The 24,613-nt window shown below is 34.7% G+C and overlaps 4 protein-coding genes and 1 non-coding gene across 5 annotated transcripts in view; 2 read left to right on the plus strand and 3 right to left on the minus strand.

Annotated features, from left to right (window-relative positions):
• Nucleotides 1-63: 63 nt before the first annotated feature.
• Nucleotides 64-6,697, minus strand: LOC126055996 (uncharacterized). The gene is made up of 4 exons (XM_049847273.2): nucleotides 6,163-6,697; nucleotides 5,594-5,704; nucleotides 4,512-4,697; nucleotides 64-4,382 (listed from the first exon to the last, which is right to left on the minus strand). Exons 1-4 carry the CDS (start codon nucleotides 6,379-6,381, stop codon nucleotides 3,690-3,692), a joined length of 1,209 nt encoding a protein of 402 aa, XP_049703230.2. The 5' UTR covers nucleotides 6,382-6,697; the 3' UTR covers nucleotides 64-3,689.
• A 451-nt stretch (nucleotides 6,698-7,148) lies between these two features.
• On the minus strand, nucleotides 7,149-11,808 carry LOC110377954 (odorant receptor 49b). Its single transcript, XM_049847275.2, has 5 exons — nucleotides 11,014-11,808; nucleotides 8,652-8,748; nucleotides 8,357-8,461; nucleotides 8,108-8,263; nucleotides 7,149-7,292 (listed from the first exon to the last, which is right to left on the minus strand). The coding sequence occupies exons 1-5, from the start codon at nucleotides 11,796-11,798 to the stop codon at nucleotides 7,248-7,250; spliced, it is 1,188 nt and encodes a 395-aa protein (XP_049703232.2). The 5' UTR covers nucleotides 11,799-11,808; the 3' UTR covers nucleotides 7,149-7,247.
• Nucleotides 11,809-13,193: 1,385 nt separating this feature from the next.
• On the plus strand, nucleotides 13,194-14,947 carry LOC110377946 (THAP domain-containing protein 1). The gene is made up of 3 exons (XM_021337002.3): nucleotides 13,194-13,451; nucleotides 13,528-13,708; nucleotides 13,922-14,947. The coding sequence occupies exons 1-3, from the start codon at nucleotides 13,372-13,374 to the stop codon at nucleotides 14,183-14,185; spliced, it is 525 nt and encodes a 174-aa protein (XP_021192677.2). The 5' UTR covers nucleotides 13,194-13,371; the 3' UTR covers nucleotides 14,186-14,947.
• A 281-nt stretch (nucleotides 14,948-15,228) lies between these two features.
• On the minus strand, nucleotides 15,229-15,316 carry Trnay-gua (transfer RNA tyrosine (anticodon GUA)). Its single transcript is given in 2 exon segments — nucleotides 15,229-15,264; nucleotides 15,280-15,316. It is a non-coding gene; the product is annotated as a tRNA-Tyr (tRNA).
• Nucleotides 15,317-16,549: 1,233 nt separating this feature from the next.
• Nucleotides 16,550-24,613, plus strand: part of LOC110370444 (cyclin-dependent kinase 12) — a 117,491-nt gene continuing 109,427 nt past the window's right edge. Inside the window, exon 1 of the mRNA XM_064034200.1 lies at nucleotides 16,550-17,091. Coding sequence (XP_063890270.1) covers nucleotides 16,929-17,091 — 163 coding nt within the window. The 5' untranslated portion in view covers nucleotides 16,550-16,928. The remainder of the gene's footprint in view (nucleotides 17,092-24,613) is intronic.

Genomic DNA, 24,613 nt, shown 5'->3' on the forward strand with positions numbered 1-24,613 from the left:
GTTGTTTTTCTCAATAAACTTTGCACTGCATACATAATGATTTAAATAAAAAACAACTTCAACCAGTCTTGTAAATGACATGTAATTTTAAATACTGTAAACAAGAGATCTGTTATTAAATTCCATTATATTAGGTAGGTACAATATTTATAAACTTACAGATTTATTACTTTATAAAATCAAAAAATACATCTATTCCATAGTTACTAAAACTTCACATAGTTCAGAATATTTTTAACATGAATTGTATTATTTTATTTATAACAGCTTTATTTCTACTAATAGATATTTTTGGGACTTACAACCCAGAAATGTGAAATAAAATGAATTTCACTCACAGCACAATCACTTGTCCTGAATTTTTGATGGGTAGAAATAAATTAAATATGAGTTTAGAAATCCTGATAAGCACATAGGTATTGTAATGATTGTACACAGTATTACAATAAGATTAGCATTTCAATTACATAAAATCGAATCATTGTATCCACTGAAAAATCAAACAAAATCATGGGAAAAACAATCAAAATTCTTTATATCATAAGTGAAATTCACTTTATATAAGGTACACCAATAAACATAACAAAATAAAGACTAAATTTAAAATATACATGTCTGATGATACAATTCAATACAAATTAATATAATTTATATCAAAGGAACATTGGGTATAGCATAACTACGTACCTAGGGCACATACAAAAAATACTACAATAATGATTGTACCTATCTAAAAACTATGAATAATGTTAAAAGGAATACTTTATAAAATACCAAACTAAATGTAAATGTAGCACATAAAAAATATACAAGAAAATCTTTTGTTAATAAATGCAATTTCATTGATCTGAAGTGGAGAGCTTTCAATAAATGTTGAGTCAAGAAAATTATTCAAGTCTATCATTACCATCTTCTGATAAATAATGCCAACACAGCACCACTAGAACAGTGAGAATTTATTCTAAAAACTGGAATACCTTTTTACAAGAAATGAAGTGTATCGATTCCTTTTCACACATTTCTGCTATTTCTATTCACAAACAAGTTATAGGCAATAGTAACTCAACGTTTATCAAAAGATCCTGTGTTGTTACAATTAAATTATTTGCGATACACTGCTGACGGCATTGGATATTCGTTCTAAAAATCGAATAATAGCATCAATTTAATCGATACTTACATCATATTTAACAGCAGTATATACCTCAAAAGTTTGTGGAGACTTAAAATGAGCAGTAAAGCATTGTAGAACATTTTAGATAGTAAAAGGATAAGATATTCAACTGCTTGCTGCTGGCATCAAAGGGTATGAGATCTTTACCTCTGGTCAGCCTATAAAAATATACATGATAACTAGTAAAATAAAACTTTAAATAATAAAAAAGAACCAAGGGATTGCACAAAGGTCATGACTTATTATGTACCTACAGACTGAATTATGTTACTGACTAACCAACCATATAAAATCTACTTTAATTGCGAATTCCTCACTAGTATATATTCAAGACGAGAATGTTTATTGTGTAAAGTTAAACAAAGTTATAGGACATGCATAAGTGACATCGAATTTGAGATAAAACCACGATAGATAGATTTCAATAAAACAGCGCACAGACCACAATCAATCTAGTATACAATACTATCGGGACTGGCAGGTCTATCTTACAGAAATAATGTTTAAACAATTGTTAAACTAAGTATCTGATATAATTTGTTCAGTGAAATTGTTTTACTACATTATGACTAAAAATATTTACTCAACTGCAAATCCGAAAAGATCAGTCTTAATGATTGTGACAAAGCGAGCGCTAAAGCCGCGTACGCACGTACGAACAAATTTGTTGCGTTACATGATATGCAACAACTTGGTTCGCACGTGCGTACCACTATCGAACATCGAACACTCTGTTCGTCAAACATGTTCGCGGCGATCCTTGTAGTGTGTTCTGTATGGACGATGTTCGAAGCGCTTTAATAACTTCACAATCGACCACTTCCAACGGCGCTGTCATGGCTACTAAGATAGAGTTCACGACTGTTGTTCGCGAACTCGACTCGAACTATGTTTGCGTTCGTGTTCGAATATGCCGTCCATACGTACAAACCAAATGTTCGGGTCTGGTGTTTGTGTTCGCTATGTTCGAGTTCGTACGTGCGTACGCGCCTTTAGACATGTAGTTTGTTCGTAACTTCACATCGTTTTGTAATTACATATTTCTAGAATCTAGATTGATGGGAATGTTGGTGTGCGCTTTTGTTCGTCATGTTGTCGATGTTACTTATTCCGTCTAGTGTCGAGTTTATGAAGCATCATTTGGCAGTGTTGGGTAACGCCTACGGGCATTCATCGTGAAAAGAAAATCTATTAATGAATTCTGAGATCAATAGACAGAGATAAAACAAGCAAAATATTTTGCTTGTTATTGGTCACTTTGAGAATTTAAATATTTTAATAATATGAACAAAATTTTAACTCTTTAAATTGAATTTCGAAAATAATATTATTTAATAAACCACTCCATCCTTTATTCCAAACACTCTTCGAATTCTTTTCATTCTAGGTAACATTAGAGGGATGTGAGGTGCATAAAAATAGTTTTGTTCATATGTGTGACCCCAAGTTCCACTAATGTTACTGATCCTTCACTCTCTCGCAACAAATAGTTGGCCGCGGGAACAATATCTTCGACTTTCCCTTCAGTGATTGTAAAGTGTAACAAGCTCAGGATTTAAATATAGTAAATTGGCAACAATGAAAAATATAGCATTATATAAAAATTATCAATATTATAGAATTGTTTGTTTGTTCAAATTAGGCTAATATATGTATAAATAACCTTGATCGTTCTCTATCGTTTATCTAATTTCCTTTCACATCAGACATGCTTGAAAACTTTGTTAGGGAATCTGCGCATACCTAGAGTTAGTTTGCGCCAAAGATAAATCAGTCTTTTGTAACATCGATCGGCCTAGTTTGAACCAACGCAACGCTCGTTGAACAACATTAGATAATACACAACCATATAAAACGCACTCACACACGAAAGCATGTTGTATACTCCATATTGCTCATGTTGGGTTCGAACCCACTTCCGACAAACCTCCATGTTTACCACCATGCATTACTCAACTGGCCTTTGATGTCTTCTATCGGCCAGTAGTGCAGGTACAGTATAATGTTACAATAGTCTGCCAAATTGAAAAAGAAGTGGTAGAGACGAAACATAGCTGATCCATAAATATAAATTACTTTAGGTGATAAAAAACATTTACACTTTTCATGCACCATTGAGTTGCGATTTTCTAAAAACTTTACACTAACTACTGTAAAATGTGTGACAGACAATAATTTTGGCTGGACTGGTTTTTATGTGACCTAAAAAACTAACGAAACTCATCAAATGCAAGGCATGCATACATATCTCATACTCAAACATTAATATTTGTTAAAACATCATAAAATAATAGTTATAATATTGCTCCGCCTAAATTGCTATTGCTAGGTTAACATTTCGCCCTGGCATAACACTCTTGCAATCGGTTTCCTTGTGACTCGAGAACATACAAACGGATTGCAGTTCCGTCAAACCAAAACCAATTACGAATGTGTGTGACTAAGGAGACAACATAGACACACAAGCGATTACATAATTCAACATCAACTGCCATACAAAATGTAAAAGCTTATTTTATGAGCTTATTGAGCTGAGAGCACTTGTGTTATTATCACATATATTCTTATCAGTCGAATGCAGAACTAGTTTCTGCATTGGGTCTATAATTATTTTAGAATTTTCATCGATCGAATTTTGTTCTTTGTTCATACTGTCTTCTTCGGGTCCGTCCGTTTCGTTCGCCGATTTATTGTCAAAATACGGGAAGAAATCGTAGTGAGATTTACCATTGCTAATCTTAGATTTATCTTTCACACATCGTTTCTTTTCGTCGTTTTTTATCGTCGATATGTTACGTTTTGAGAATTCGTCCCAGCCCTCTGTTGTTTTGCCGTGCATTGGATTCCAGTCTTTCCTGAAGGAGCTTGAAGGTTTCATTTCGTTTGAGGAGAACTTTTGTTGGATGTCATTGATTTGATTATGGTTTTCTCGAGTGGATACAATCTGTCCGTACACCGGCGTGCAGTAAGTCGTATCGGGAGTGTTGCCGGTTTTATTATCTCTGTTGGCATGGCTCTGGTTTATTTGACAGTTGTTCATGCCAGAATCAAACTCTGACTTTTGACCAGCATTTAGAAGAATCTGCTTAGAAGACTTGACAGGCTTCTTATCACCATTCGGCCCTCTGTTCGGAGACCCACTTTGCTTCATAGGACTGTTGTCATCTTCATTTATATTATCTTCACCAATACCATCTATGTCATAGACCTGAAAACATAGATTTGACATGACGTAAATAAACATAAAACAATGGATGGGGTAACCCTGTACTAACACTGGTATAACACATGTTAAAGTATCTGAATACGTGTAAAATAACTTAAACATTATACATACCTTATACATAACATCCTGGTTCATGCCCTTTTCTCGTTCCCTCTTGTTCTGGACAGCAAGCCACACATCCTTCAGCTCCCCGGCCAGGTCTCGATCCTTCATGATGACAGGGTTCCTTGCCAACACAAGCCCCGGGTTCATGGCCTCCACAAAGTCACAGAGGAGACTTACTAGGGCTTCCCGGTCCTGGAATTTTATTAAAGTACTATGTAAATTTAAATTTTAGATAAATTAGCATTCCTAGCAAACGCTAGTCCAACCGGACAGAAAGGTGGAAAATGCCTGAAAATCTAAAACTAGGCTATCTTCTTTGTAAAACTCTAGTCATTCTTTGTACTAAATTACGTTTATATTGGATGTAAAAGTTTACCTACAACATGAAACAATTTAATAGCACATAAACAGCTGTAGTGTGTACTGAAGTGCAAACCCATACAACTTGTGTTGACATGGCTTGATAAGAAGCTAATCATATCAATCAGAAACCATTCCATTATAAAACAAACAAACAACTTTCCACTAGATAATGGAGTTCAATCTAGATAAAGAATGCTTTATAAAATCATACAAAGGCTACTACGGAGTAAAGTGAATAGATAAAAGAAAACTGTCATTATTTTTCATTGTTATTCTCATAAAGAAATACTGTATAAAATTGTGGAATAAACTGGATGTTAACTTTTCTAAAGTTATCATACCCATTCAAATCTTGTCAACAATAGAAGTTATTTTTATTCATTTGTAATTTTTTTTGTTTTTCATTTTTAAGTAAGTTATTAACTTCTTAAATGCACAATATGAATAAAACATAGATAGGTTGAAAGAAATAGAGATTATAGCAGCAGAAAAGAAGTCCTAGGTAAAGTAGAGCCATTATTTCAAATAATTTTCTGAAAAAAAAAATCTATTAAAAAATGTAACACAGCCAGGCACTTTTGAATTGAATATTTTTAGAATGCAAAATATTTAAACCTGTCAGTAGGCCCAAAAAATGATATGCCCACTCCAAGTCATTGAACCTTATGGAAAATAACATGCATGAAACTCCATGGATGCTTATAATAAGTTATGCAAATGATTACCGTTGGGCTGGTAGCATTTTTGCCATTGGCTTTGAGTATATCTGGGTTGACCATCACCGCAAATACAATCATCGGAGGCCTGCCAGCGTTGGGTCCGTAGTTTTGCGGCACCTGGAATTCACATCCCACACATAAAACTTAATGCGAAAAAAATAAAAATAAAAACCCAGAACCGTTTTTGATTTTTATTTTATATTCCTAGGTCACCAAAATGTACGATGAAGACACTTTGATAATGAACTTTCTTTTTATCTATGTTAAAATATTTTAGGATCATAATATTTTTGTTTACACTGATTTCAACTATAATAAGATGTATTCTCAATATTGGGATCAATAGTTCAAACAGATAATGAATGTTAAATTAATTAATAAACAAATCAAATAACACAAGGAACCTACAGTAGGAATTATGAGTTTCTTCAGTCATTTTAAATAGGATTAAGTAAACTTCTCACTATAATTAGTAAATAACAAGTCTCATTATGAAACTAGAGCGATGAAACCCGCTGTTAAGCCGATAGCAGACACTAATGACTAGTAGTCGGAAATATTAATGAAAAACTAACCTGCATTCCACCGTACAAAGGAATAGGATCGGAATACTGTTTCGGATTCGCTATTTTCTGCCATCCCAACACATTAATGTACAGTTTCTCCGTCGTGCCCTTAATAGTGTCCTGTATACACATGTGCGGCTGAGGTGGATTCTTAAACTGACGAAAGGCTCTTGATCCTCGACCATATTGCACCGGAACCACTCTCTCCGGAGGATTTTGATTTTCCATAGCAACACGACTTCGAACACCAGTACTCACAGATATTTGCGGTGGAATCACAAAACATTCACAATAAAATCCAATAATGACATTTCTAAAAGGCCTGTCGGAGATCGAAGTTTATTGAACTCTAGCCGCGGCCAATCGTGTTATATTTACTCCTAAACTGTACGTGATCACTCAATACTTGGTTTATTTGTATATATGTTTATTTTAATTAAACTTCTACCTATATTATTAACTCAAAGCTCGTAAGTGTAAAGAAAGAAATCAAAAGAAAGAGCTTCCCGTGAAAGAGAAAGACAGCCTTTGTTTTTTTTTAATTTCCCGGGCGGGTTACAAGTTTTCTGCACGAAATGGGTTGAAGGATCGTAAAATACAAAATAATTTATAAATGAAAAAGTAAATAAATTGTAATTCTTTACATTAAAATGTGGGATTTAAATCAGTTTTCTATTTCGCTACAATTTTTTACTACCGAATTGGATAAGCCTCTGTTAGCTGGCACTACCTGAGTAAACAACTAGATGGCGCTGTATGAACTTTCAGTTATACTTTGCAAAATATGCATTTAATAGGTATCTTAGCCAAGTTTAAAGCTAATTTTGTTTCATAAATGAATGGCTAATTTACTTCATAGGACTGATTTTTGAGGAGCGGATGGCAGGATGAGGCAGTTAAAAACGGATAAACAACGGAAACAGCTATTGCTGGACATTGCAGATTCTATAGGGTAGGTAAATGACTAAAACGAATTGTTTTGTAATATTTTTTATTATTTTTCCAATACCGATGAATGACAATATTGTTATTCTACCATTTTCAAATTCCAATTTACTAAGTGCCTACAGTAAAAATGCGCCTATAAAAGAAAACTATTTTCTCAGCAGTGTGTAATAACTGTAAGCTCCTTTCAGTATCTGGAAATAAATAAAAAGCGCGACTTAGAAACTTTAATTACCTAGTGCAAAATTTAATCAAAACCAACTTTTATTAACCTTTTCACCGCCACGCCATATCGGTATTCCTATGCCCTGTACGCCAAGCCCGAAAATCTTAATTAAATATCTACTAAAAAATACATAAAAGTAATGATTTAATAGGTTTATTTTGTATTTTTCTGCGACCTGTTTTTTGTCGAGTATAGCCGTCGTTGGCGCACAGGGCACGCTTGCTCATGTCGGCTATAGCCGACATTGGCGTTCAAAAGGTTAAGTCACCTTTAGTACCTATATCTACTACTTTACGTGTTACGTATCTATAACATTTTTAGTACTTCCTGATTTTCCATTTAACCCTATGCATGCATGTTTAATAAAATAATAAGACATTTGCTGCAGTTACGTTGTCACGCCTACAATGCCTGTTAGGGTATGTGCACATTTGAGAATTAGTGGCGGGAGAACTCCGGCATAGGGCTTTTCATGGCGCTGTCTTTTTTTGAAGTTGTTTACAGTTTGATATTGATACCTAAATAACGGCCATTTTGTTATGAAAACGTCGACAATTTTAAATGTTCAGAAGTCAAGAAGAAGTATGCACATAGAAAAATATAAGTGAGTTCTAGTACCTAATACCTAGGTAACCATGTCTAACAATGATACAGCAGGCATACCCAAATGCGAAAGCAACTGAGAGTAAAATCCAACCAGTGACAGACTAGGTACCTACCTACTCGATAAATCTTATACTAAGCCCACATACGGCAATGTAGACACACCCTGTGACAACTTACATTGATGAAGGTCGGCAAAGTGAGGTTGGCGAAGGGCCCCGCAGTAAAAATGTTTTTAATGCAAAGCTGTCCCGATAGAGTTAACACGTCTTTTCTTTGTCTATAGTTTGCTAGAAACCAGTTGCTTTCAAAGGGCCCTGACGTCATGTTTTCATTCTGAAATTAAATATTTAATGAAGCAAGAACTTTGGACCAAAATTAAGTTTGCATCTTTAAGCCAACAGAAGTTTGTAAGATAATTTCACTAACTTTGATCAAGACATCGTTGCTGTGCCAGCAGAATACGAAAAGTTGTGCAATTCCAAAAATTAGATATTCTGCCATCAATAGCTTCTGTGCAGCATTTTGTGCAGACTGGAAAAAAAATAGAAATAGATACCTAGGTAGGTACTTATATACATCGATAAATTAATATATATTAATATCTTCACACACAATAAAGTATCTTCATTATTTTTCTCCACTAATTGGCCGATAATAGGGCACAGCTTTAAATTAATTAAGTATTTACATTCCCTCTAAAAAAATACTGTATAAAACTTACAGTAAGTTGATAGGCACTCGCACAAAGCATTAGCGAGCACATAACCATGTAAAAGAACATGACAGGTGATAACAGCGAATTAAATAATCTTGAATACCTGAAACAAAAATATTATTACAGTTATTTACTATTAGGGGCATTCAAAATAATTATTGTTTTGTTTTAGGCAGTTTGGCTGTATCATGTTGGTCTTTGCTTCCTAGTGGTTGCGCGCGTAAAATATTTTATCGATAAAATTTGGAACGTACAGAAGCTCAGTTTTTGACACGAAATTGTTTATAACGATGTTTTTTGAGTAAATAAGTTCCAAATATTTGTGATATATTTGCTAATTACTATGTTAATTATGCAATTAGAACATAATGTATGCTTAACCTAGCGAAAAGAATTTCTACGCACCAAAAAGTAGAGTTGATGCGTAGCTGGTAAGTAGGTAGGTAGGTACTCTACTTAGTATTAAGTACGAAACTTTACTAGACAGATTGGTTTATTGTGGAGTTTTAGATTTCATTATGTTAAAGTAGGTACTAAAACATAAAAGAAAATTCCTGCTTCACTGAAGTTTTTACCTCAATATCAACCGATAAGTCGTGCAAAACGAAAATAGACATAAGTTTCATACAATAAATTCCACGATTTTTTTCGAAGCATTTTATTTATCTTAAGACTCTTAGAAGGCAGTTGCCAATGGAGCCAAAAGGTCTGGATTGGTGACCTTTAGCTAAGAAGGCACTGTAAGACACTGAAAATCTGGACGTAGGTACCAACGAGCTTCCAAATTTTCTTTTTTGGTATTCAATGGAAGAGGATTGTACATAAACTGTCTTTGTTCTTTGTGCATTTAATTAATTCTAGAGTGCAATAAAGAATAATAATAAAGAGATGTGTGAGTTGTTAACAGCTTAAATAATGATCACTAAGATTGGCTTTTGTAGGTACCATTCCGTACGAGTATTGGCAAGGTTCCACTTTTCATAAGATAACCGTACAAAAATAAGTGATATGATGGCTAAAAACGTTTAAATTCATGTGTAAATTGTTATTGATAGCTTTTGAAACTACATTATTTATAACAATATAAGTTTTAATACGTCTGTCCATCAACAAGGTGGACAGACGATTTTATAAAGGTCGTCGGAAGACGCTGGATGCAGGTCGCCTCCAACAGGTATCTGTGGAGATCTAAGGGGGAGGCCTATGTTCAGCAGTGGACGTCCTATGGCTGAGATGATGATGATGAAGATTTAATGAGGAAAAACGTATGAGAAATGTTGTGTTTTCATAAAATTAGAAAGGAGTGTCCGTATGTTTATGAACACTATATGATGCAGTTTGATTATTACTACTTACAAATAATATCTGCGGCGGATAATCCTTCAATGAAAAAGAAAATACAATTCAAAAGAACAAAGATGTGATGTTGATTTTTGTTATGTTCTTGACTACAGGAGGCTATGTTTGATGAATAGGTATGTAACGATTTTCTAGATATTGAAACCTGGGCAGGGTAATAGTGTAGCTCGTTAAGTTTTAAACTATTTTGATTTACTTGACCATATACCTAAGTTTATTAAGTTGTTACACATTTTCAAGGGACGTAGTTACGTGCTTGATTTCTGAAATTGGTCACGCGAACTTTATGCATAAAAGAATCAGGGAACTGTATTGGGAAAATATCTTCTTTCAACTATTGTAATTAAAGTTAGTTGTTCTCTTTTTGGGATGAAAAAGGTCAATCTCCCTACTAATATAAAAATGAATGAACACTAGTATGGTTTAGCCATATGTCTAGATCAATGTCGATCGAATCCAATGCAATGGATCTGCTTGAAAAACGTGCCAGCCAGCCAGGCAGGCAAAACTTCTGGTGTGGAACAACGACAGACATGGAAATTGCCACCAGTTTATCTGTTTGGATTTACTCTTACGTATGTATTAGGTACGTATGAATTTAAACCCGTATTGAAATGTAATACTCAAATAATAACTTCAGGCGAGATCTGACCAGCGAATACACCTTGTTTTTCATTAACAATTAAACCAGGCGATGCTTGATCTTATGGAATAAAGGTAACATCAATATTTAGCGAGATTTCAACAACAACGACATTGTATTAGGTGTTGTACTGTACCACAAATCAACATTAAACGATGAACGTATAATCTAAGGAAACATTTTGATTTCAATGTCTCGCACTTAGGTAAAACATATATCTCTTTGTTAAATAGGTACAACCAGATATAGCGTTGAAATATTATTCATTCACTAGTTAAATCAGTGCAATCCAATCAAATTCCAAAGGACCAAAAGGGATGTGAATCCAATCTTATCCAAAATCTATCAAAATCTTAAGCTACTTACTTCAACATCATGACATGTATCCCATGAAGCTGCCGCACCACTTCTTCGCACTGTCTGTCACTGATCGTAGACGGGCCAAACATTTGCTTGCATCTCTCTCGCAGCAGGTCCAGTTTCCCTCCAAAGAACACCATGATGACTACGATGCATGTATCATAAGCCGCCATAATAGCAGCCCCGTAAGCACATAACAGTGTATGCCACAGTACTGTAATCCAACAACCAGGTGAATGATATTTATCTATAGGCATCCAGGAGCTAAAGATGTGCGGAAACGGTTCAGTTCCATTTCGCATATTTTGCCTAAAAGTGGACGACGAAAGATATCTCATGAGAGGCGTGCCAGTTGTAGTTAGGAATGTTGTAAAAACCAAAACCCAGTAGAAGTATGTGAGACGACGGCAGTATCTTGTGTATGTCTCAACAATTCTGCTCTTGATAGGATCATCGCTTTGTCTTTCGAACTTATCAGCTGCTGTGACGTAGTCCAAGACATCATGCCAGTGTTTCTGCCAGAAAATGAAGCTATGCACTTTCACGATACAGACGACGCTTAACATTGAAATCTTCATATTAGTCAACACGAGATCCAGATCTGTTCTTATAACGTACAACTCCATATACTGAGTTATTACAAAAAACGCGACTATTTCATGTAATATGATGTAAAGGATTTTAGCCAGCAAATTTTTGGGTAACAATAGACCCATGTTCTTTATGATCCAGTAATTAGGACCTAAGAAAGGCCGGTTTGGGTCTTCTAGATTCTGAAGTATTGAATTCATTTTGACGATGTGATGAATTTTACCAAAGTGAAGTTGAATTGATTTGTGGCTGATACTTATACTGCTTCAGTGGTGTAGTTAACCCTCGACCCCTGCAACTACGTAGTAGAGAAAATCACTATTTTTTTCTGTGGGGTTAGAGTTTTTTGTATGATTGTTGGTATTCCCCATCTTTGGTGACCCCATCTATTTTTAAGGACTTAGAATTACCTGAATTTAAAATTGTCTTAATGGTAGCCTGTGTTTCCTTCTATTTTTAGGACATCCTTTAACAAGTTGTCATAGAAACTCAATGTTGTTCAACAGTTTATCAATTGCTTATTTCCTCAGAAACAAGTCGGATTATTTAGTATTTTTATTAGATTCAAATAAAAGCAAAAGAGACGTATAACATCTAACCTACTTACTACCTACTCACACAATTAAGAAATCTACTGCACAATATTTAATTGTTTGTAGTGCTTATTAAATGTAGGTATGACAAGTAAGGTTGTATAGTAGTTATATTGACAAATCTAATGACTTCCTAAAGTTGACAAAACCTAAATGAAATAAATGAATTATCGATACTGGAATTATTTCTTAACGGCATATCCCAACACTAGTAAGTAATAGCAACAGCACAGTCGTATTACATTGTATTCCAAACCGATAATTTAGATGTCTCTATTATACCCGCTAAATGTGGGCGTTAACGCCACACCATGACAGAACCCCATATTGAAAAAATAATGAAGCTATCACAAACCGTGCGGCACCCCATAATTATGTTCTGAATAAGAGATAGGAAAAATGTGACATGCCAATCATTGTAAAAAACTGTCTTTTAAAAAACATATTTGTATTTGGAGAGACACACGTTTTTTAGGGTTCGGCATAAATAATTTTCTATTTAATTACAGAGCTACGTAATAACATACCGGACAAACGTAGGTAAATATGTGGTGAATTGATTGATTGGCAAACAAATGCATGACCAATGTAATAATATAATGTCCCAACTCAGACCAACTCGTAGAATTCGTATTATTGATGCAGACTGGATATTGCACACACGATTGCTTTCCGCTAACTACTCTGTCTAGTCTCTGAATAGATAAACTAATACAATTAAATAACAACCAATATCAAGTTTAACATTCTGCATATCAAACAAGCAACTGATGTAATTTTAGAATAAAATTATGACCCTCGATCTCTGCTTATCCCACCAGAGTCTAACGTTTAGAAAATTGAATAAGGTATTTTCAGTATTTTAATCTTGGTAACATTTTATTATGCCATTTCTGCCAAAAGTGCCAATGCCAAATAAACATTGACGGTCACTGTTGACGGTACTTGCCATCACAAAGAAAATAATGATATTTTAAGCATTAATAGACCATACTATGGGTACAAATCAATGGAAATCTTGCTAAGATTAATGCTTAAAATTGTGATTTTATATTGGAACGCGACAGATTTGTTTATTTTCGTTTTGCATTCAGCAGCCATTCCGGCTTGTTGGAAAAGAACATTTATTAAAATATTTTGGAATTATACCCAAACACGAAGGCCTAAATGTTGAAATACAATGGTAAGCTGCGCTGTAGCTAATTGCAAGAACACGTCGGCAAAGATATCAAAAGATAAAGATGGAATTACGTTCCACAGGTAAGCATCACCAAACTTATTTTGTTTTCGACAAAGTTGAATTAAAACCTTCATAGTTGTGTGAATTACGTTGAAGGTTTCCCCGGGATAAGGAAAGAAGGAAGCAGTGGGAGTTAGCAGTGAATAGAGAAGAGGAATGGAGTTCCACTGCGTCTAGTGCAGTTTGTTCTGAACATTTCGAAGCTAAGGACTTTTACTTGACGGAGAGTGGACTAAGACGACTGGCGGTAGACGCTGTGCCGGCTATTAATATATCTGTGAGTTCACCTATGAATTTTTGGTTATCGGGTATCCTCATAGGGGTAGTTTTGTCTCAGTACAACTATGTGGTAGTAGGTAGTGTAATAGACATAATAACTGTATAAACCCTAAACCTATTTACGTTAATAAGCTTTGTGCTGTGTAAAGTAGGAAGTTTGACATTACTTAACTGCCGTTGCCATTCTTAACTTATATGTTTTTGATTTTAGCCATGTCAAGAACCAGAGCCAACAATATCTCGCGTCCAACCCATAGACATACAACCAACAGACTCTGAAGAGGTAATAAAACTCAAATACAAGGTCCACAGACTAGAAATAATTGCAGAAAACAGAAAAAAAAGACTGAACCTTATGCGGCAAGGAAAGAAGCAGCTGCGGAGAAAGTTGGAACGCATGAAACTATTGATAAAGCATTTGATTAAGAGTAAAAAAGATAGTGGAGTTAGCTTAGGCAAAGAAATTGATAGATAGTATTAAAATAGTTTAGAATAAGTTTAAGAAAAATAATCCTAACTAAATTGTGGTAAATCGACTGCGAGCAGTTTTGTTGCAAAAGCAAAAATTTTTGATTTGTGTTTGATGGCCCACCAATTAGCCAAAACTGAAAGATTAAGGTGAATGCAATGACAAGTAGGAAATTGAAATAAAATGATGTGGATACTTTACCTAAGTCAATATCAGACATGAGTTGTGATATTTTCATTTGTACTTATAATCTATACTAATATTATAAAGCTGAAGAGTTTCTTTGTTTGTTTGAACGCGCTAATCTCAGGAACTACTAGTCCGATTTGAAAATTTCTTTCAGTGTTAGATAGCCCATTTATCGAGGAAGGCTATAGGCTACTTTTTATCCCGGTACGGGAAGTAGTTCCCACGGGATGCGGGTGAAACCGCTGGCAGAAGCTAGTATGAAACATATTATTGGTTGCCTTAAAGTTTTTTTGGAGAAACATTTGAATTTAAACTACTTGCTCCGTTTTTGCTTGATATTGATAACGCAAGGATGATGAAACATTAGAAGAAGAATGCAACACAAGATGCAATATTAGAAGAATATAAATAGAGTAAAAAATGTACTTAAAAAAGTTAATAATTCAATTTTATTAATTCTGTTAGTATTGTGAATCTCCTATACATATTTATTTTTAACAAAAAGTGTTGCATGTTAATACAGTATTTCATTCAAGAATCTAGGACAGATTAAAATAAACAAAAATGTAAAAATGTTTATATTTTAGTGATCCAATGAACCATCCCACTTTCACTCTATTTCACATATTTTAGTGACAGATATTAATTTTCTCAAGAGCATATCTGGACTCTATCCATTGTTGAAAATAGATGGCGCTGTCGTACTTGCATATTTTTTTTTTCCTTTAAAATTATAATGATGATAGATACGTAAGCAGGTGTTCTGCGGTTTTAAATAATAACAGTAAAACGGGTTTGTCTATGTAAATTGCCTTAATTTCTTTTAGCGCATAAAAAAAATTACAACAAAATCAAAAGATTCCTTCGAGCCGGATTTGAACCAGCGACCTATGGATACCAGTGCTTTACCTCTACAGTCCACCGCTCTACCAACTGAGCTATCGAAGGTGTGGAGAAAGCTCTCGATTTTTTTCTCATTTTCTGTAGGAACATGGTCAAAACTAGTGTAACAAGTTTGTAAAGCGTGTACATTACATGTGTGTGGGTTTAAATGGTTTAAATGGTTACATATTAGGCAACAAAATGCAGGTTAATGAGATGATCCAGATTAGAAATCCGAACTAATAAGTAATAACATAAAAGCGAAAGTGTGTTAGTTTGTTATGCTTTCACTGCAAAAGTGTTGAGCTGATTTTGAAAGATGATCAAATTCGGAGATTAAAATATTCTTGTGAAAATCGTCGTCGTGAAAAAACTGTTTCTTTCGCAAGCAAGTCATACTTGGCCGTAAAAATATCGTTATAAATCTGTATGCTTTACTTTAGTTTTTCTCTCGAGGCTTGGCAAATCATGAACTAAGGAGAGTTCGTAATTTTATCACAGATTACTAAATAGTTAGTTTTATGTTGTTAACATTATCATATAAAAATGAGTCTATTTACTAACGACCGCGAAGAGCAAAATTAATAAAATTATATTAAAAGTTTTCTTCAGTAAACAATCACAAAATCTCAGCTAGTGATTTTCTATTGTTATTGAGAGACTAGCCGTTTTCCCGCGGTTTCATCAGCGTCCCGTGGGAGCTACTGCCCGCACCGGGATAAAATGTAGCCTTTGTTATTCGCAGATAATATAGCTTTCTAATGGTGAAAGAATATTTAAAATCGGTCCAGTAGTTTTTGAGTTTATCCATTACAACCAAACAAAGTTGTCCTCTTTATAATATTAGTATAGATAAATCCCGTCAGTGTGTGTGTGTTCAGTCTTATTCCTGCTAAAATAATTGTGGACTATTGTCCGCAAATCATCTGTAAGTAATGGTTAATTTTATAATTATAGAAACCCTCTTTCTAGAATCATGAAGTGGTGCACAAAATTTCAATGGTGCTCATTTTATTTTCGCTTCCGATTTTTTTTTACATAAAAGAAAATAAATCAATTTGAGTAGGTATTGCACATGTAGTTAAGTTCAAACCTAATTAATTTAACGCATTATTGATGAGAAAGCAGAAATGTAAACATTGCTAGATAGTGCAAATTGGTTGCATCAAGTGCATCGACCACTAATTAGGCGCCGACAACGGTACCTGACCACAAAAGGTGACATTAATTACGCGGAGCTGTTCTCTCTGATAAGGTATCTGTAGAAACCTCAGCTACAGTTAGTGTTGGTCCCCGATGCCGCGTCCGCCGAGCGAGCGCGCGCGCAGGTGGGGGCCGCGCCGATCTCCGCCGACCAGCGCGCCAGTACCATCGCAGCCGACATTGAGTGACGCGCGTATTTACGTTTCAAATTAAGAACATAATCGATCCGAAAAATTACGATTGTTTTGTATTCATTTCAATATTTTCTCTTTTTATTTAGTGTTACTGTGCTCGTATAAAGTGATGTTAAGTGTCCGTGTTATGTACCGTAAATCAACATCGTTTTCCACGTCTGTCATTGGATCAGTTTAACCAGTTGCAACAAACGAAAATGTGACTGTTTGTTTTAATGTCAAGTTTTAATCGATCGCTGATCGAAAATGGGTTTTATTGACGTTCTACTCACGATATAACGATGAAGATGAGGGAGTTTATGAGGATTACGTTTGTGTGTGTGTGCGCTTTCCTACTGGCTGTGCGTGAGACCAGGTGTGAGGATGAAGTGTCTGATGACGAAGCTGGAAGCCTGAGGAATGAAGAGAATGACCAGAGGAGGGACTCCAAAGGTCCCATACCAGGTAAGGAAAAAACTTATTAATATCAAGGATGTTATGAACTTTGTTGACATTATGAACAATAATAAATATTGTAACGGTAGTTAATTTATGTGAAGAATGTTAGAGGCCGTGCGGCTGTTTGTATAACCTATGACTGCAGCCTAGTAAGTACTTGCTTATCTACTAGCTGCAAGTGAAGGGTTCGAGCCGCGATTTCTCTGCAATGTGGGTAGTTTAATGCTGCATTGTTGTTGTTACTTACTGAAGAAGCTACCTTCCTACGTGAACACAATACAATTGGGTATACACCTAGGTACAAACTTCAGCTACCTATTTGCTGAGTTAAAATGTTTACTTATTTCCTAATGGCATGTAACGTTTTTTCTCAGCCTGCGCAAGCGCAGCCTACGTATTTTGAAGCGTATGACTAATTAAGCATTTTCAATTTTATACGCACTGCTTATTCTGCGTGCCTGTAGTATACTTATTTAACTATTGCGAAAGTTAATGATCAATTATTTTACTTACCGACGTTATATCAAATTAGATACATTCATGAACCTATGAGAAGGGTTATGAAATGCGCATATACCTATACCTACTAATTTAAGCATAACACTGGAGTGAGAGAAACACTAATTCAATTGATTGGTGACATCTCTAGGCATTCACAACTACCGTTAACATCATTAATACATATAGAAAATATAAACGAATTGGAAAGTTATGAACGATGACAGTTTCACTACCGAGTAGCGGTAGGTTTATTTAGATATTCTAGTTTTATAATTATGTTTGTGAGATATATTTTTTATCCAGTCAACAGCTAATTAACTTACCTATCCATACACATTTGTTTATGATTTCTTTATTTTATCTTGATTTGTCCCACTGGGGAAAGGAAAGTCATCCCCCATACTTTTCTATTCAACTCTGTTGGAAGTGTTCTGTGGCTAATCAGCGAGTATGTTTATGAGATATGATTACCTATTATTTTTTTGTGACTACCTGACAGTCTGATATCCCTAATTATAGCTAACAACCTAAGTAGCTCCTTTGAACGATTTTTTAATAGCTGGACAGAGAGGAACACTCACTATTTTTTTTCATATCCAGACAGTATTATCAAACAAATCATTAAGTAGAAATATTAAGATATAAGGTTCATTTTCGCATACAAATCTAACGCCAAAACACTTCGTGGAATTATGAAGTCAACTATTAAAATATTCGCGAGTCAGTATCATGTGCACAAAAATGCATACGGAGAGGCCAAATAATAAACCGGTTTTACGGTTTATAAACCATATTGAGCTCTGAGCCGGCACCGGCATTCGGTAGTTCGATAATAGTGTCATAATTCACCTAGAATTTATTTCATAATGTCCCTTGTAATAAATAAATCTTCTAGTATCTTCTTTTTATGGTTGTTGATTTACGTTTCACTCTCAGAAAAAATGAGTTTAGGAAAATATGTCGCCAAGAATTTCCCATCAAATGGGAGGCTAGCCTTTCAGTCAGGACCTGGCTGTCCCAAACCGGCATTTCGGTTTCCAACGAAAATTAATACCTAAGTTCAGGGTCCCATTCGTAAAATTCATTTAGGTAAATAATGGGCAATAATCATAATTTCTCGATATTTAAGTTAATAAAAGGGAAACTCATCCTTTTCTAGAAACTAATCTAAGTTTATCTAATTGCTCATGAGTCAATTGTTTTAATTCCGACGCATTTTAATACATAGTTAATTAACTTCAAATGATTAGTTAATTGTCAATAAATTAATCTGGGTGGAAACGATCCAAACGATTAGCTTGCTTCGGAGGTAAGGTCGCTTCATATTTTGAAGTCTGTAATTTAACAAAAATTTAAGTAACTATATAAATCTTAAAACGTTTTTGATTCTATATTGTTTCGACATAGGTATTGCAGATTTCCATACAGTTAATTGTAGAACGATGTTAAATATATTATTTTAACGTAAGCATCAATTTGAATCACATATTATGACACCTGTGCTGATCTTGAGTCAGGTCAGGAATATGTAGGGCTATAAATTGATAATTATAATCACCGGATAAGGACTACGTAGTAAACGTTATAAAATAAAACGGTAAATAAACAGAAGAATCCTAGCGAGTGAATGACGAACAGAGGCATCGACCTTCCGCGGCTGTCGACTCTTGCGCAAGCCGTGCGAACCATTCATTTGCATCACAAAGCGTAACGTACACATAGGTACTTCTTCACTGTTCCACTAAGACTATGCCTGTCTTCGGGTTATGTAATGTTTCATACAAATAGGCTATGAAAGTTTATGTTTCGTGTAGGTTTTGCATTTCCATTTACAGTTTGAGAGCAAACGCATGCTCAAAATACTCATAGATTTTCAAAATTCTTTCATTTTAGAGCAAAATACACAAGGACCTTATAAATGCTTATTTATTCAATAAAACTGCAAAACGAACTACTGCAACCAATTACACCAGAGCACTATTATTAGTATTTCCTGGGAACCTAACATAAGCTGAAGGATGAAGACCTTACCATTAGTTCCTGTGACCCCTTGCATTTGGATGCGTCGTGGAACACGCTGCTCCATCGCTCTAGGGCGTCTAAATGTCAGGAGACATGACGAAACATCCAGGCTACTGATTAAATCTGTACCCATAAATTGTGGATATTCAATTTTAGAACAGTTTATGATACATGAAAGACCTTTGTAGTTTAATAACTGCATAGAAAATGTCTTGTGGTTTGAATTTGCGAATGGCAATATTGCAAGATGGGATTGGGATGATAGGTGTTTCTACTGTAATATTTAGTCTTAAAATACTATAAAAATGTGATACCTATATTTTTATAGCAGTAGCAAATCAAGTACTGGGTGAAATAAAACTTTAATTAGGCTCGCTTTCATATGATTCTTTAATTTTCTTTCGAGATGTTTGCAGTCTCCTTTTCTAGAACTTTCATGGGCGGGTTTTTAATGATGTCTAAGAACCTTGATCTAACACCAACATTTGTCAACAAACAAACAACAATATTGTCGACATTGCTAATACAGGTAGTAGACTAGTAGATCAGATAGCCTCGACACACGGTCACCGAGCAATAAAACTGTGCATAACATTATGTTAGATTGTACCCACTTCTAATATGAGTTCTCCTAATAGCTTTTATGTGGTTAAATGTACCTAAATTACTCTATGGTTATACTGTATCTACTGTACTATTGCAAAATGCAATGAAATAAAAAAGGTTTACAAATTCACTGATACTTAGTGAAACAGTACGCTCGTAAGAGTATTTCTCATTATAAGAAGCCGCAGTGATAATTAACAAAAGCCAAAACCTTGTTCCTCTACCACCAAAATGCGTCTCTTCTAATGAACAACTATTCTTGAGAATTATAATATTGAAATTACGCACTTACGCAGTTTGAAATTTGATTGTGTTTATTTTCATTGCTAACTAGCTCTTGAAATCGTGATTCAGTCGTAATTTCGAAGTAGTTATTATAATAAGGTTAAGTGACAGCCACTGAACTGCGACCCAACGCCTATCAACTAGCCATTTCGTAAACTAATACTTCAAACTGATTGTAATGCAGTATCGATTACAAATAACTATGACTTTTACGCAATATCGATACACGATTTTCATTTGACCCGTAAGAATTCAAGTTCAAATCATACATGATTTTTAACAATTCGCCATGGTACTGATGGTCATGTTAACCCGTCAATGAATGCATATTTTATTATTGATAAATACCATAGAATCCTTGTGCTTGTCACTGATTTTCTTTCAATGTTAAACAATGAAGAGTGTTGCAACTTTTCATTGGATCAATCAAGAAGTATTGTTAGAAAGATGGCCTCCGTAGATCAGTCGATTTGTGAAACGCTTTCAACTTTTCAATATTCTAACGACATGTTTCAATTACTAAGGTTATTTTGATTGATTTTTCGATCTTCGATAAATGCCAATCAGTAAGGCACATTTTATCATTTTAACTTACTTATTTAAATAAAACGCAGGAGTCATTTCTCATATAGATTCTTAGGAAGCCAATCTTCCTATTGCGTTCAGCTTTGAAGTTGCACAAAAAGTTAGATTAAAACTTAGATTACATAACGGGAAACGGAATTCTGTCTGCATAACGCTGATGTGAAAGGCCCATAGTATTAGATTCAAGATGATATAGCTTACAGAAATTACCGTTAGATTTGCCTTGATGTTCAGAAGTTATGGGGATATTTTTTGAAAGCCGGATTACTTTATTTTGTCCTGGGTATTGTTGAAGCAGCAAACCGTTGTAATTATTTACTTGCTTATCTTTCCTGCAAAGTATTCTGAATGGTTTAGCCCATCATGTTTAGATTTGAAGAGTGTTCTAAAACTCATGTTGACAGTGTTACTCTTGTTGCAATGTTATTGTTCATTTAATTTGGTTTATTTCTCATATTCATTCGTCGTGAATTGACTATTGTTCTTGTTTATTGGTTTTAACTAGTAAGGAGTGGAAATCATAGGTCTTGTGAGGATTTGTGGTCGTGTCTCTTACACTAGCTTAGACTTTAATATCTAGGTATGTGATTAAACTTTATTACTCCTTGTACTTTATGTACCTATTTGAAATATAAATATTTGAAACATCAATACATGTGTATTGATGTTTCAAATATTTATGTGGTCGCTTCTTCCAAAATTTTCAGAAGCTAAATAAAGTTTTTTCTCATCGTTTCTCTGGTACTTTTAATGAGCTTCATCTTCTGATTTAAGGGCATTTTTTTAAAGTTACTTTATGTACACAGTTAAGTAAATCTCATACTATACAATGAATCAAATGACCAAAGATGATTCATTCTGTTACATAGTTGCTTACGATGACGTATTCCACTTACCGTGTAATCTTTTCACTATTATACAATAACATCCTAGTGCTCTCACTATTAACTTAAGACTTCCCATTCATAAAATTCACGACAATTTTCATTCATGACATAACACTGATTTAACCTCAAGGGACAACTAGGGAAATATGTTATACAGTTCTTCGGCTGCTTTTCTTTTCTGTAGTTGGCTTCCTAGTGACTTCAGTATAGGTAAAATGTATGAATAAAACGCGAAGTACTCCACATGCATAAGGCGTCAAATAGCTTAGATAATTTCACATGGAAACACGGGATCTTTTAGATTAACAAATTGAACTCTCTTCCACTATAGGACCTTGTGATATGGAAACTTTCGCCTTTCCCCAACTTCCATACTTCTACCGTATAAAGTACACCTATCACTGGCCATTGCGTGCTATCAGACAATCAAACACCAATAATACAAGCCAATCATACAAAACGTGGAGCATCAGCTTCCTGCTAAATGTCCAAAACAATGGAAAGCGGAAATTCCTCTTTGTAACAATAATGTGTTTGTATGACTGTATGACTGTGTGTATGTATGGGACCGTTTTCACTGGCCTCTATACAGCCTCTGTAGGTACATAGGTACAGCATTGTATGACGGCCATTGAATTTTTACCACGCGTTTTGTGGGATTTTTGCCTGATAATGCAACTGCGGTTTAAACGCGTTAGATATAGATTGCTTTACCCACAACATTGTTTTCGTTTTTGTTTTATAGTTTTGTTTTTGTGTTTTGTGTTAGACAATAGTCATGGGTTATGTTGGCTAGATTGTTAGACCAATTTGATTATTGATTGTGATTGTTATTTTGAAGAGTTTTGTCAATTTTCCTGGAAATCATTTTATTTCCTAAAATACTGAAAGTTCAAACTTGTTCAATGAAAAACGCATTGTAGTAATTTTGAAACTCGGCACTGTGCTTATCTTTTTTTTTACCAGTATTGTTTGACCACTGTTGTAATTAGGACCAGATTGAAATATTTATAAAGAATACCACCTGAATCTGAAATTACCTACTATAATAAAGTTCTGATTCTGAACTAAAAGATTTAATAATAATAATTAAATAGCGTAACATAGTATATGAATGGTTGAGAATATATTAGCGCCTGCATCCGCTCCTGTGTTTAGCCGTGTGTTAATGTAAACGTTGGTACCGTTGCGTGAAGAAACCTTTGAAAGTGGACGAAGGTTATAATCACTGTTGAAATACATGAGGATAGGATTTTGTGAAGGAGATGAGTACCCACCAGAATGAGGATCAGGTCAAAGTGGGAACAATAACTGAAAGACTACTCTTTACCTACATGTCTAAATCAGTCTTCCGAGTTCGTAGCGTTTCTTTCATGAGGACCTCATAGAATATTATAACTGTTATCGAATAGATGTTTTTGCCCTCAATCAACGTCAATCGTCCTAAAATTTCAATCGTCGATGCCTTTAGTTCATTTAAGTGCTCTAAAATAATTCAAGACAAAGTTCTTATATATCTATTGTTCCTTACAGCATTGTTGCATTCAACATAATGTATCTGAGCTCGTACTTAATAATAGCGAACTACTTATTCACAGCTACTGTAATTCGATATGTCTGTAACTACAATACAAATTGCCTGTCACTGTCCGATTACTGACCCGACCGAACGATTCAATCAGTGTCTGTTATCACTACGCTTAATTACATAACCCCACATTTTTCATTGTTACTTTACGGTACACCTAATTGACAGTGTGACGTATTGGTAACAAAAACTACGCGATAATAGACCTTATGCACGTCAAATTAAGGTTAAGAAAAATAGAGGTGAGCCCTAAAATAGAATGCGTTCCGCTATGCGCACGCTGCTTGATTTTAAACATGTGTGTTGCGCAAAACTTACTAAATACATATTGAATAACTTGTTACGGTAATCCGAACTTTGAGGTGTTGTGATAAGGTTGTTATTGTATTGTTTGACGTGGGTGGGTGAAGTTACGGGTATGTTACATGAGCACATTGTTGCAATTAACGTGAATGCCGCGGTTTCGATTACAAACGCGTTCAATTGTTATGTGGTAATATCCTCGTCCTGCCGACGAGCCTCCTGTCTCACTCGGTTCATTGGATGATGTTTGTGTGAAAAAAGTCTGTTCATATGTACGTAGGAAACAAGTTTAATAGCTGGTTTCACGTTTTCTCTTTTGTCAGTTTCAATGATATCTGTTTAAAGATTCAGCCTCGGTGTTTTGGCAATCGGACGTAGCTTTCAGCAATTGTTCACTCTTTTCTTTTAGTTGTTCCGACAGGTACCTACTTAAAATATAACATAACTAAAATGTTGAAGTGGTGTGCCTTTAAACTTCAGCATAGTATTTAATAAACTGTCTTCCATAGACAATTTAATGTAATAATGGGTCGTTTTTCCTTCCCAAGCTCAACCACTTAAAAACCGTTTCTGTAAATCACTTAACACTTTATTTGCACGATTCCTTACAGAGTGCGGATATCTTCAAACGTTTCCGCGCTCTTAAGTTACGTCAAGTTACACAGATGTTCCTTAATCAATTAAGTAAATAATGGTAGTAACGCCAAGCATTTAGCGTAGCCTAAAGTTTCAAGTTCACCTCCTACTTAAT

Source organism: Helicoverpa armigera, chromosome 4, assembly GCF_030705265.1.
Source record: "Helicoverpa armigera isolate CAAS_96S chromosome 4, ASM3070526v1, whole genome shotgun sequence".
In the NCBI taxonomy this organism is placed as follows: Eukaryota; Metazoa; Arthropoda; class Insecta; order Lepidoptera; family Noctuidae; genus Helicoverpa; species Helicoverpa armigera.

Bases quoted from the DNA above. Each gene is read 5' to 3' on its own strand.
- LOC126055996 (XM_049847273.2), bottom strand. From the start codon at position 6,381: ATGGAAAATCAAAATCCTCCGGAGAGAGTGGTTCCGGTGCAATATGGT. The intron at 5,705-6,162 runs GTTAGTTTTTCA...TGTGAATTCCAG, and splicing joins CTTTGTACGGTGGAATGCAG to GTGCCGCAAAACTACGGACC. The intron at 4,698-5,593 runs GTAATCATTTGC...ATAAAATTCCAG, and splicing joins AAAATGCTACCAGCCCAACG to GACCGGGAAGCCCTAGTAAG.
- LOC110377946 (XM_021337002.3), top strand. From the start codon at position 13,372: ATGGTAAGCTGCGCTGTAGCTAATTGCAAGAACACGTCGGCAAAGATA. The intron at 13,452-13,527 runs GTAAGCATCACC...ATTACGTTGAAG, and splicing joins GATGGAATTACGTTCCACAG to GTTTCCCCGGGATAAGGAAA. The intron at 13,709-13,921 runs GTGAGTTCACCT...TTTTGATTTTAG, and splicing joins TGCCGGCTATTAATATATCT to CCATGTCAAGAACCAGAGCC.
- LOC110377954 (XM_049847275.2), bottom strand. From the start codon at position 11,798: ATGAATTCAATACTTCAGAATCTAGAAGACCCAAACCGGCCTTTCTTA. The intron at 8,462-8,651 runs GTAAGTTTTATA...TTTTTTTTCCAG, and splicing joins CGAGTGCCTATCAACTTACT to TCTGCACAAAATGCTGCACA. The intron at 7,293-8,107 runs GTAAGTTGTCAC...ATTTATTTCCAG, and splicing joins CTTTGCCGACCTTCATCAAT to ATACTGAAAGGAGCTTACAG.